The sequence below is a fragment of the Scyliorhinus torazame genome, chromosome 2, assembly GCF_047496885.1.
Source record: "Scyliorhinus torazame isolate Kashiwa2021f chromosome 2, sScyTor2.1, whole genome shotgun sequence".
NCBI lineage: Eukaryota > Metazoa > Chordata > Chondrichthyes > Carcharhiniformes > Scyliorhinidae > Scyliorhinus > Scyliorhinus torazame.
The window spans coordinates 10307089-10320724 of record NC_092708.1 but is presented as its reverse complement, the minus strand read 5'-3'; the positions used below and the strand labels follow the sequence as shown (position 1 = coordinate 10320724).

At 47.6% G+C, this 13636-nt stretch overlaps 2 protein-coding genes across 7 annotated transcripts in view; one reads left to right on the top strand and one right to left on the bottom strand.

Annotated features, from left to right (window-relative positions):
- tns1b (tensin 1b) overlaps window positions 1-13636 on the top strand; it is a 1628779-nt gene that overhangs the window by 583795 nt on the left and 1031348 nt on the right. The window lies entirely within an intron of this gene.
- Window positions 2462-7869, bottom strand: LOC140407746 (C-X-C chemokine receptor type 1-like). The gene is made up of 2 exons (XM_072495035.1): window positions 7830-7869; window positions 2462-3657 (listed from the first exon to the last, which is right to left on the bottom strand). Exon 2 carries the CDS (start codon window positions 3649-3651, stop codon window positions 2599-2601), a length of 1053 nt encoding a protein of 350 aa, XP_072351136.1. The 5' UTR covers window positions 3652-3657; window positions 7830-7869; the 3' UTR covers window positions 2462-2598.

Genomic DNA, 13636 nt, shown 5'->3' with positions numbered 1-13636 from the left:
TGGTATTGTTGCTGCTGTTCTGTAGGAGGGGTATTGTTACTACTGTTTTGTAGGTGTGGTATTGTTACTGCTGTTCTGTAGGTGTGGTATTGTTGCTGCTGTTCTGTAGGAGTGGTATTGTTACTGCTGTTCTGTAGGTGTGGTAGTGTTACTGCTGTTCTGTAAGTGTGGTATTGTTACTGCTGTTCTGTAGGTGTGGTATTGTTACTGCTGTTCTGTAGGTGTGGTATTGTTGCTGCTGTTCTGTAGGAGTGGTATTGTTACTGCTATTCTGTAGGAGTGGTATTGTTACTGCTGTTCTGTAGGTGTGGTATTGTTACTGCTGTTCTATAGGTGTGGTATTGTTACTGCTGTTCTGTAGGTGTGGTATTGTTACTGCTGTTCTGTAGGTGTGGTATTGTTGCTGCTGTTCTGTAGGAGTGGTATTGTTACTGCTATTCTGTAGGAGTGGTATTGTTACTGCTGTTCTGTAGGTGTGGTATTGTTACTGCTGTTCTGTAGGTGGGGTATTGTTACTGCTGTTCTGTAGGTGTGGTATTGTTACTGCTGTTCTGTAGGTGTGGTATTGTTACTGCTGTTCTGTAGGTGTGGTATTGTTGCTGCTGTTCTGTAGGAGTGGTATTGTTACTGCTATTCTGTAGGAGTGGTATTGTTGCTGCTGTTCTGTAGGAGTGGTATTGTTACTGCTGTTCTGTAGGTGGGGTATTGTTGCTGCTGTTCTGTAGGTGCGGTATTGTTACTGCTGTTCTGCAGGTGTGGCATTGTTACTGCTGTTCTTTAGGTGTGGTATTGTTACTGCTGTTCAGTAGGTGTGGTATTGTTACTGCTGTTCTGTAGATGTGGTATTGTTACTGCTGTTCTGTAGGTGTGGTATTGTTACTGCTGTTGTGTAGGTGTGGTATTATTACTGCTGTTCTGTAAATGTGGTATTGTTAATTCGCTCCTTAATCTATAGTAGACTAGTTGTTTTTCGATTCCATAGAATCCTTACAATGCAGAAGGAGGCCATTCGGCCCATCGAGTCTGCATCAACTGTCTGAAAGAGCACTCTGCATAGGCACACTCCCCCACTCTGTCCCTGTAACCCTGATCATGGCCAATCTACCTAACTTGCGCATGTTTGGACTGTGGGAGGAAACCGGAGCACCCGGAGGATACCCATGCAGACACGGGGAGAACGTGCAGACTCCGCACAGACAGTGACCCAAGCCGGGAATCGAACCTGGGACCCTGGCGCTGTGAGGCAGCAGTGCTAACCACTGTGCCACCATGCCACCCTTGGTCTTGTCCTTTCTATTCTCGGAGGGCAGACTGCATTCTGTCTGGTTGCTTGAACCATTTTGAAACAGTCTTTAAACTCAGTCCAAGATTTTTTTTAAATGTAACCTTTCCAAACATGTGTCATATCACAGCTGTGCACCGTAATAATAAATGCAGGGAGATCACACATCCCTCAGTCTATAGACTGGCAACTCAATATATTTTAAACCTCAGACCCTTGAATAAAAATGTGGCTTTATTTCATCTGACAGGGCATCTGGAGATTGCAAATAAATGTGGCTCGGCAGTGTTACTTGTATTGCAACAGCAAATGTCAAAAATAGCTTCGGTGAAATGTAACCTGCTTTAAACAAAAAGCCAGAATGTGTTCACAATGGGCGGGATTCTCCCAGCCGCGTGTGTTTCTCGGCAGCGGGAGGCATCGCGGGACTCTCTCTTCCCGCCGTTTGTCAATGGGAATTTCCATTCACACCGCAGAGAGGCCTGCTGCCGGGGGTGCGCTCCAGCGGGAGCAGGGAATCCCAATGCCTTAAACGGTCGGAGAATTCCGACCAATATATATCGTTATCTCAGTTAGGTAATAAGGACAAACACTGAATAGACAATGGGTCGATGACTGAAGGGGGAAATGCCAAAAGCGGACAAGTTAAACACACATTAATGCTGCATCTCCTCTGGAATTAAAACAGAACGCTGCAGAATAGACTTGGGACCAAAGGCCCCCAGCTTTAAAAAGCTTCCTGAACAGGGATTGTGTTGAAAGGGTATTTATGGGTGTGCATTTCTTCAAACTGCTTACAGGCCATTCGGCCCACACACTGTGGTCTTCGTGACACTTGGGTCCGAACGTTGGCTGCCAGCTCTTCCGCAAACAGTGTAAATGAACAATTGTTCCCCAGTCCCTTAATCACTTCCGTTAATTCAACTGCTTTCATTCAGGGTCGAAACTTATGCTAACGCTTCTTGTGGCGGATGCTACGGTTGAGCAGTATGGGTATCATCCGGCGGCAACAAGGCAAAACATGTGCTCAGAGCTACAGATCAGAGCATTACGCTGTCAATAATGCAATAGTGGCCATGTAATGTGGGAAAAGAGCCTTAAAAGACAAAGTTCGCACAGAAAGAACAAAAGTTTTATTTCTTAACTAACACATTATATCATTCTGTAACTGCTTGTTAATGAAATTCAGACCTGTTATTACACAACATTGTTATCAATTAGTTCCTCGGTAGCTCATTCCATTCAATTATTGATGAATTATTTTATTATCTTTCTGATTGAATGGTAACTCTCTCGCAAGGACTCCAAATGGCGCTTCAAGTGAGGCCAGATACAGAGGAGAGGGAGGTGGATGCTTTCTGATGTATCTCTTCGCTTTGTTTAATGATTCCTATCATAGCCAAGAGCTTGAGCAGGTTGTTCCTGAATTTCACCCCGATGAATGCGTAAAGGATTGGGTTGATGCAGCTGTGCAGGAATCCCAAAATCTGTGTTCCAATCAGAGCCCTGTCAATATGTTTACGCCTGTCACAAATATAATCAATGTACTTGCTCCTCATCAGCGTGTCGATGAACACGGTGATATTGTGCGGGAGCCAACAGATGAGGAAGGCCAGCACCACCGCGATGATGACTTTCATGGCTTTCTGTTTCTGGAACCCCCTCGTTTGACACAATCTCCAGATCGTCACACTGTAGCAGAAGATCATCACAGCCAGAGGAATGAGGAACCCAATAATGTGCCTCAGAAACCTGGTGGTTATTTTCCATGTTTCAGCTGATTTACCATCAAGTATTTCATAACACATGGTTCTGTCGATACCAGCTGGAGTATATTCGCCCTTGTACAGAATCGGCAAAGACAGAAGAATGGCCAACACCCAGACAGCAGCACAGATCACCTTGATTAGAAATGGCCTCTTCTGCTGGTGGATCTTTGTGGAGTAGACGATGGACAGAAAGCGGTCGACACTGATACAGGCCAGGAACAGAATCCCACTGTAAAAGTTAACTTCCTGTAACAGGCTGATGATCTTACACATGGCATCACCAAACACCCAGCCAGATGTGGCATCCACTGCCCAAAAGGGCAAGGTCACAGCGAATAGGAGATCGGCCACTGCCAGGTGAAGCAGGTAGATGTCTGTGGACGACATTATGCGTCGATTGTAAAATATGACGACCATTACAACCATGTTCCCTGTCACAGCGAGGAAACACACCAGGCTATAGACAACAGCAATCACCACGTTGATTGATTCATTTACAATGGGTGTGCAGGCAAATGTGACTGGATCAAGGTAAAACTCTTCGTAATCAGAATAATTGTCAAAATACTTTTGCCACTTTTCCAAATCATCGAATTCCATAATTTTCTGAAAATAAACAGAAAATAAAAGACTGAGAATAAAGCCAAATTATGAAGCAAACATTATATATGGATATACACCAAATATAATAGTGGCATTCACAGTGGGTTAGTAATATAGTTTGGTGAGAACGTAGCACTGAGGAAGCAATGCAAAGAGAGATCTAATCGAAACTTACAAGATAATGAATGGCTTAGATAGGGTGGATGTTGGGAAGTTGTTTCCATTAGCAGGGGAGACTAGGACCCGGGGGCACAGCCTTAGAATAAAAGGGAGTCACTTTAGAACAGAGATGAGGAGAAATTTCTTCAGCCAGAGAGTGGTGGGCCTGTGGAATTCATTGCCACAGGGGGCGGTGGAGGCCGGGACGTTGAGTGTCTTTAAGACAGAAGTTGATAAATTCTTGATTTCTCGAGGAATTAAGGGCTATGGAGAGAGAGCGGGTAAATGGAGTTGAAATCAGCCATGATTGAATGGTGGAGTGGACTCGATGGGCCGAATGGCCTTACTTCCGCTCCTATGTCTTCTGATCTTATGGTCTTATATTGACAGATAAAGTGAGTTGGTAACAAGTTGTTAGATGGGTCAAATTGGGCTGATATTCTCTGACGTTTAGAAGTATTAGTCTTGATCTGATTGTCGCAAAACATATTTTGAAAAGGCTTGACAGGTGTCCACTAAGAGGGTATTTTCCCTGCTTTGGAAATCTAAAACGTAGCGGCATTGTACCAGGGTAAGGGGGAACGGTCATTAAGGACTAAGCTGAGGAGAAATCTTTTGAATTGTAGATGGTGCATCAGTGAGTGTATTCAGGTCTGGGGTTGATAGATATGAGATCTCGCAGGGAATCAAGGGAGTAGGTGAGAGGCAGGTCAGTCCTGACTGCACTGCTCGAGGGACCCAGCGGGCCACTCCTTCTCCTATGTTCTATTCATCGAATCCTGTATTTCAGCCCCACTGCGCGAAGGTCACACAAAATATGCAATTAAAGGCCTGCAAGACACATATCAAACTAAAATCCCAGGAAAGCTGGAAAACAGCTGGAAACAGGAGGGCATTCGGTAGATTGCATGCTTCTACCACATTGCATCAACTAAACATGCTCCAGGCGCACAGATCGTCCACAAAACCTTTCCTGCCAGCTGAAAAAAACAATTGTTCAGTGCTTCCATCTCATTGAGGAGGCTTCAGGACAATCCCACGTCCAACAACCTGCTCTGAAAACTCTGCACATGGTTTACAGCTGTGACAAATTCCACCACAAAGCAGCTGAGACACCCCATAGCATTCTTAAAGATAAATGTCAATTTGCCGACCTCCCAATGTCAATGGATCCTTTTAGAAGTTCCCGGATCACGACTTGCATCTGAGCCCAAAAAGGTAATCATTTATTGCTTGGGCCATACCCTACCTGCACCAGCTTTCGTTGAAATCTAGCCTTCACCTTTTGAGATACATTTGAACAAACAATCTGGGACACAAGGGTACCCTGATCCCTCTGTACCTCTGAGCTCTACAATCTCTCACCATTTAGATAATCACCTTCTTTTTTATTCTTCCTGCCAAAATGGACCCACATTATCCCACATTATACTCCATTTGCCAGATCATTGCCCACTCACTTAACCTATCTGTGTCCTTTTGTAGCCTCCTTATGTCCTCTTCACAATTTACTTTCCTGCTTATCTTTGTGGCATAGCCTCAAAATAAGGGGAAGTAGATTTAGGACTGAGTTTAGGAGGAACTTCTTCACCCAAAGGGTTGTGAATCTATGGAATTCCTTGCCCAGTGAAGCAGTAGAGGCTCCTTCATTAAATGTTTTTAAGATAAAGATAGATAGTTTTTTGAAGAATAAAGGGATTAAGGGTTATGGTGTTCGGGCCGGAAAGTGGAGCTGAGTCCACAAAAGATCAGCCATGATCTCATTGAATGGTGGAGCAGGCTCGAGGGGCCAGATGGCCTACTCCTGCTCCTAGTTCTTATGTTCTTATGTGTCATCAGCAAATTTAGCACCAATACCTTCAATCCCTTCCTCCAAGACATTTGCCGAGTGTTGAGACCTCAGCACCGATCCCTGCGGAGCACCGCTCCCCACATCCTGACGAAGAAAAAGATCCAATCCTGCCTATCCTCTTCCTCGCCCCATTCATGTAAATATGACCAGTATTCTGTGTCACTCACCGAGGTCTAGTGTTAATTCCCCACCTACTTGCCTGGTGTTTTCAGGAGTTCCACAACTGGAAATAGACTTAAACCTACCTACAATGTACCCTTATTTTATTTCGAGCTACCCAATATAAGTCTCCAGCCCTATCAATATCAGTTTAATATCAGTCTTCGCTCCTATCAATGCTGTAAGATGTCTTACAACACCAGGTTAAAGTCCAACAGGTTTGGTTCGAACCACTAGCTTTCGGAGCGCTGCTCCTTCCTCAGGTGAATCATCGAAACACTTATTTTGATCATTTCACGTTTTTTTTATCGCAAGGAGAGATGGGAGCATGTATGGGTGTCTGTGCACTTATGGGTGTCTGCGGAGATGGAGGAACAGGTTGACAGATGATGGGAATCGCTCCCCAACTGACTTTTCTCTTTTGGGGACTGGTCCTCATGTGTATTGACCTCCGATGTTTTTGTTTGTTTTTCACTTTCGACCTGAACCTTCAGGTTTTGACATTTTCCTCTGTAATTTCTCCTGCTGCCTCTCCTCACATCCGGGGCGTAATTCTCCCGAAACGGCGCGATGTCCACCGACTGGCGCCCAAAACGGCGCCAATCAGACGGGCATCGCGCTGCCCCAAAGGTCCGGTATGATCTTTGGGGGCCGAGCCCCAACATTGAGGGGCTAGGCCGACGTCAGACGAATTTCCGCCCCGCCAGCTGGTGGAAACAGCCTTTGTTGCCCCGCCAGCTGGCGCGGATATGACATCCCCGGGCGGCGCATGCGCGGGAGCGTCAGCGGCCGCCGACAATTTCCCGCACATGCGCAGTAGAGGGAGTCTCCTCCGCCTCCGCCATGGTGGAGACCGTGGCAGAGGCGGAAGGGAAAGAGTGCCCCCACGGCACAGGCCCGCCCGCGGATTGGTGGGCCCCGATCGCGGGCCAGGCCACCGTGGGGGCAACCCCCGGGGTCAGATCGGCCCGCGCCCTCCCCCCCCAGGACCCCAGAGCCCACCCACGCCGCCTTGTCCCGCCGGTAAGGTAGGTGATTTAATTTACGCTGGTGGGACAGGCAATTTATCGGCGGGACTTTGGCCCATCCGGGCCGGAGAATCCAGCGGGGGGGCCCGCCAACCGGCGCGGCCCGATTCCCGCCCGCCGAATATCCGGTGCCGGAGACTTCGGCAACCGGCGGGGGCGGGATTCACGGCAGCCCCCGGCGATTCTCCGACCCGGCGGGGGGTCGGAGAATGACACCCCCGGTTTTTGAAAACTGTTGAAAAGAGGTTCGCGAGCCGGCCCCCCTTATCGGCCTGACCAATGAAAGGCACCAAATCCTGTTGCGGCCTGAGACAGACACAGCTTTCAGGGTTCTAGAACCGGTGCAGATGGTTCGAAACTGGGGCTAAAGTGTAAGGGGAGAGTCACTACTTGAATAGTTATTTGAAAGAGCGGACACGGGCAAAACTGGGAGTTGCTTGAGAGGAAATTTGCTAGAAGTGTTCCAAACCATGAAGGCTCTAGTTAGAGTGGATGGAGACAGATTGTTCCCATTGGTGCAAAGGATAGAGAACCAAAGGACAGGGGTTTAAGGTTAAGGGACCAGAGGTTACATGGATTCACTGACCTGAGAGTGTGGTGGAGGAAGAGTCAATTGGGGCCTGCAGAAGAGAATTGGACAAGTGATGGAGAAAGAACCTTGAGGCAACGGGGAAACGGCGGGAGAGTGGAACTAGCTGAGTTGCTCTTGCAGAGAGCTAAGACAGGATTAACAGACCGAATGGCCTCATTCTGTGCTGTGACCATTCAGTGATTCCACAACACCGTAAGCAATTGTTGCCCGGGTTCTTGCCAATTGAAGCTCCAATCGCAAGCGCCGTCTAAAGCAAGGGCCCGACACCCTTGTATATTTGAGTGTGCGACCTGATGCCAGTGCGAACAAACCTCAGCTCGCTGGGCATAAAAGTTTAATTTTTACAAAACCAATTCAACTAAATTGCTGATTAAATTCTACATACCTTCCGAAAGGGCGATCGACTGTCTGGAAGCGGCCCAAACCGGATTTCTTGACCGTGTCACGTACCAGATATCAGACAACAACGCAAAGGCTTCCACAATGTTTGGTGGTGTGAACACAGTTTGATATATCTGAAGGTGACAGGACTACCCGTTGTGTGACCTGCCCACAAGCGGGGGTGGGGCAGCGGAGGGGGGTGGAGGTAGGAAGAGTGTTGCAATGCATTAAATAATTTAAAGGAGAAAATGCAGAATCGGCTCAAGCACTTTAAATAAAATCCCACAGATTGCCGCGACCGACAATTCGCAGCACATCATCTTCGTACCTTTCAGATGGAACACAATTGTTACAGAAATGGAATTGGAGTTTCCAGTCTGCAATGTGCTGAATTGGAACCGGTGGCTGCCCTGGGCAGGACAGTTTCCTGGACAATTGGCTGATCATCCGACATTGCATTTTACAATCTTGTGTAATCACATTGAAACCAAAAACATAAATAAGAATAGTCAGCGAGAATCTTAGCAGGAAATTTGATCTTGAGTTCTTTGCAGAAGCTACAGGAACAGTGGATTCTGCATGTTTTAATTTCTCCATCCCTAATGGGCCTCGGGAAGGTGGGGGTGAGCTGCCTTCTTGAACCGCTGCAGTCAGTGTGTTGTTAGGGAGGGAGTTCCAGGATGTTGCCCCAGTGACAGTGAAGGAACGGCGGCCGATATATTTCCCAGTCAGGGTGGTGAGTGACTTGGAGGGGAACCTCCAGGTGGTGGGGTTCCCAGGTATCTGCTGCTCTTGTCCTTCTAGGTGGGAGTGGTCGTGGGTTTGGAAGGTTCTGTCTAAGGAACCTTAGTGAGTTACTGCAGTGCATCTTGTAGATGGGACACACGGCTGTCTCTGTTCGTCGGTGGTGGAGGGAGTGAATGTTTGTGGAAGGGGAGCAATCAAGCGGGGCTGCTTTGTCCTGGATGGTGTCGAGCTTCTTTTTTTTAAAATATATTTATTAAAGTTTTTTAACACAATTTTTCTCCCTTACAAACAATAACCCCCCCCCCGTCATAACAAAAAAAAACGAGAAATCGCGCAGAGCAAGATATATACATGGCACAATGATATATTTACACAGCTTTGTACACTGGCCCTCACCCGTACATGCCAGTTTCCCCAACCCTTCATGTTATCTCTTGCTCATCCACCCTCCCAGGCAGTCCCCCCTTTCCCCCCCCCCTCCCAGGACGCCCGCCCCCCCACGCTCCGCGAGATAGTCTAGGAACGGTTGCCACCGCCTGCAGAACCCCTGCGCAGACCCTCTCAAGGCGAACTTAATCCTCTCCAACTTTATGAACCCAGCCATATCATTCATCCAGGCCTCCAGGCTGGGGAGCTTCGCCTCCTTCCACATTAGCAAGATCCTTCGCCGGGCTACTAGGGACGCAAAGGCCAGAATGCCGGCCTCTTTCGCCTCCTGCACTCCCGGTTCGTCCACTACTCCAAATATTGCTAGCCCCCAGCTTGGCTTGACCCGGACTTTCACCACCTGAGATATTGCTCCCGCCACTCCTCTCCAGAACCCCTCCAGTGCCGGGCATGACCAAAACATATGGACATGGTTCGCCGGGCTCCCTGAGATGGTGTCGAGCTTCTTGAGTGTTGTTGGAGCTGCACTCATCTCGGCAAGTGGAGAGTATTCCATCACACTCCTGACTTGAGCTTTGTAGATGGTGGACACGCTTTGGGGGGGTCAGGAGGTGAGTTACTCGCTGCAGGATTCCCAGCCTCTGATCCGCTCTGGTACAACAGTATTAATATGGCTGGGTCCAGTTCAGTTTCTGGTCAATACTAACTCCTCCACCAGGATGTTGATTGTGGGGGATTCAGCGATGGTAATGCTATTGAATGCAAAGAGGCGGTGGTTAGAGTCTCTCTTGTTGGAGATGGTCATTGTCTGGAACTTCTGTGGCATGAATTTTGTTTGCCACTTGTCAGCCCAAGCCTGGATATTGTCCGGGTCTTGCTGCATTTGGACACGGACTGCTTCATTATCTGAGGAGTCGCGAATGGTGCTGAACATTGTGCAGTCACCCACAAACATCCCCACTTCTGACCTTATGATGGAAGGGAGGTCATTGATGAAGCAGCTGAAGATGGTTGGGCCGAGGACACGACCCTGAGGAACTCCTGCAGTGATGTCCTGGAGCTGAGATGATTGACCTCCAACCACCACAACCATCTTCCTTTGTGCCGGGTATGGCTCCAACCAACAGAGAGTTTTCCCCCTGATTCCCATTGACCCAGTTTAGCTAGAACAAAGAACAAATAAAATTACAGCACAGGAACAGGCCCTTCGGCCCTCCCAGCCTGCGCCGATCCAGATCCTTTATCTAAACCTGTCTTCTATTTTCCAAGGATCTACTTCCCTCTGTTCCCCGCCCCCTCATATATCTGTCTAGATGCATCTTAAATGATGCTATCGTGCCCGCCTCTACCACCTCCGCTGGCAAAGCGTTCCAGGCACCCACCACCCTCTGCGTAAAAAACTTTCCACGCACATCTCCCTTAAACTTTCCCCCTCTCACCTTGAAATCATCACCCCTTGTAATTGACACCCCCACTCTTGGAAAAAGCTTGTTGCTATCCACCCTGTCCATACCTCTCATAATTCTGGTCCCCCCTCAACCTCCGTCTTTCCATCGAAGACAATCCTAATCTGCTCAACCTTTCTTCATAGCTCGCACCCTCCATACCAGGCAACATCCTGGTGAACCTCCTCTGCACCCTCTCTAAAGCATCAACATCCTTCTGGTAATGTGGCGACCAGAACTGCACGCAGTATTCCAAATGTGGCCGAACCAAAGTCCTATACAACTGTAACATGACCTGCCAACTCTTGTACTCAATACCCCGACCGATGAAGGCAAGCATGCTGTATGCCTTCGTGACCACTCTATTGTACCTTCAGGGTACAATGGACCTGAACTCCCAGTTCTCTCTGGACACCAATTTTCCCCAGGACTCTTCCATTGACCGTATAGTCCGCTCTTGAATTAGATCGTCCAAAATGCATCACCTCGCATTTGCCTGGATTGAACTCCATCTGCCATTTCTCTGCCCAACTCTCCAATCTATCTATATTTTGCTGTATTCTGTGACAGTCCTACTCGCTATCTGCAACTCCACCAATCTTAGTATCATCTGCAAACTTGCTAATCAGACCACCTATACCTTCGTCCAGATCATTTATGTATATCACAAACAACAGTGGTCCGAGCACGGATCCCTGTGGAACACCACTAGTCACCTTTCTCCATTTTGAGACACTCCCTTCCACCACTACTCTCTGTCTCCTGTTGCCCAGCCAGTTCTTTATCCATCTAGCTAGTACACCCTGAACCCCATAAGACTTCACTTTTTCCATCAACCTGCCATGGGAAACTTTATCAAACGCCTTACTGAAGCCCACGTATAGGACATCTACAGCCCTTCCCTCATCAATTAACTTTGTCACTTCCTCAAAGAATTCTATTAGGTTTGTAAGACATGACCTTCCCTGCACAAAACCATGCTGCCTATCACTGACAAGTCTATTTTCTTCCAAATGTGAATAGATCCTATCCCTCAGTATCTTGTCCAACAGTTTGCCTACCACTGACGTCAAGCTCACAGGTCTATAATTCCCTGGATTATCCCTGCTACCCTTCTTAAACAAAGGGACAACATTAGCAATTCTCCACGCCTCTGGGACCTCACCCGTGCTCAAGGATGCTGCAAAGATATCTGTTAAGGCCCCAGCTATTTCGTCCCTCGCTTCCCTCAGTAACCTGGGATAGATCCCATTCGGACCTGGGGACTTGTCCACCTTAATGCCTATTAGAATACCCAAAACTTCCCCCTTCCTTATGCCGACTTGACCTAGAGTATTTAAACATCCATCACTAGCCTCAACATCCCTCTCCTTGGTGAATACCGATGCAAAATACTCATTAAGAATCTCACCTATTTCCTCTGACTCCACGCATAAATTCCCTCTTTTGTCTTTGAGTGGGCCAATCCTTTCTCTAGTTACCCTCTTGCTCCTTATATCCAAATAAAAGGCTTTGGGATTTTCCTTAACCCTGTCAGCCAAAGATATTTCATGACCCCTTTTAGCCCTCTTTAATGCGCGTTTGAGATTTGACCTACTTTCCCGATATTCCTCCAAAGCTTCATCAGATTTAAGTCACCTAGATCTTATGTATGCTTCCTTTTTCATCTTAGCTAGTCTCACAATTCCACCCGTCATCCATGGTTCCCTAATCTTGCCATTTCCATCCCTCATTTTCACAGGGACATGTCTGTCCTGCACTCTAATCAACCTTTCCTTAAAAGACTCCCACATTTCAAATGTGGATTTACCCTTAAACAGCTGCTCCCAATCCACTTTCCCTAGCTCCTGCCGAATTTTGTTATACTTGGCCTTTCCCCAATTTAGCACTCTCCTTTAGGACAACTCTCATCTTTGTCCATGAGTATTCTAAAACTTACGGAATTGTGATCGCTATTCCCAAAGTATTCACCGACTGAAACTTCAACCACCTGGCCGGGATCATTCCCCAATACCAGGTCCAGTATGGCCCCTTCCCGAGTTGGACTATTTACATACTGCTCTAAAAAACTCTCCTGGATGCTCCTTACAAATTCTGCTCCATCTACGCCTCCAACACTACATGAGTCCCATTCAATGTTGGGGAAGTTAAAATCTCCCATCACGAACACCCTATTGCTCCTACATTTTTCTATAATCTGTCTACATATTTGTACCTCTACTTCACGCTCGCTTTTGGGAGGCCTGTAGGAAAGTCCCAACAATGTTACTGCACCCTTCCTATTTCTTAGCTCTACCCATATATTTGGGGCAGCACGGTAGCATTGTGGATAGCACAATTGCTTCACAGCTCCAGGGTCCCAGGTTCGATTCCAGCTTCGGTCACTGTCTGTGCGGAGTCTGCACATCCTCCCTGTGTGTGCGTGGGTTTCCTCCGGGTGCTCCGGCTTCCTCCCACAGTCCAAAGATGTGCAGGTTAGGTGGATTGGCCATGATAAATTGCCCTTTGTGTCCAAAATTGACCTTAGTGTTGGGTCGGGTTACTGGTTTATGGGGATAGGGTGGAGGTGTTGACCTTGGGTCGGGTGCTCTTTCCAAGAGCCGGAGCAAACTCGATGGGCCGAATGGCCTCCTTCTGCACTGTAAATTGGATGATAATCTATGATAATCTATGATAATCTATGATATTGCCTCAGTGCTCGAATCCTCCATTGTGCCCTCCTTAATCACAGCTGTGATATCATCTCTGACCAGTAATGCAACTCCTCCACCCCTTTTACCTCCCTCTCTATCCCTCCTGAAGCATCTATACCCTGGGATATTTAGTTGCCAGTCTTGCCCTTCCCTCAACCAAGTCTCAGTAATACCAATACCATCATATTCCCAGGTACTAATCCAAGCCCTAAGTTCTTCTGCCTTACCTGCTACACTTCTCGCATTGAAACAAATGCACCTCAGACCACCTGTCCCTTTGCGTTCATCATCTCTTCCCTGTCTACTCTTCCCCTTAGTCCCATTGAGTTTATTATCTAGTACCTTACTGGCTTTAGTTGCTGCTAGGGCTCCTCGATGCCATACTCAAATGCTGCCTTGATGTCGAGGGCAGTCACTCTCACCTCACCTCTAGCATTCAGCCATGTTGTCCATGTTTGAGCCAAGGCTGTAATGGGGCCAGGAGCTGAGTGACCCAGGCAGAACCCAAACTGGCCAGGTTATTGCTGAGTAAGTGCCAC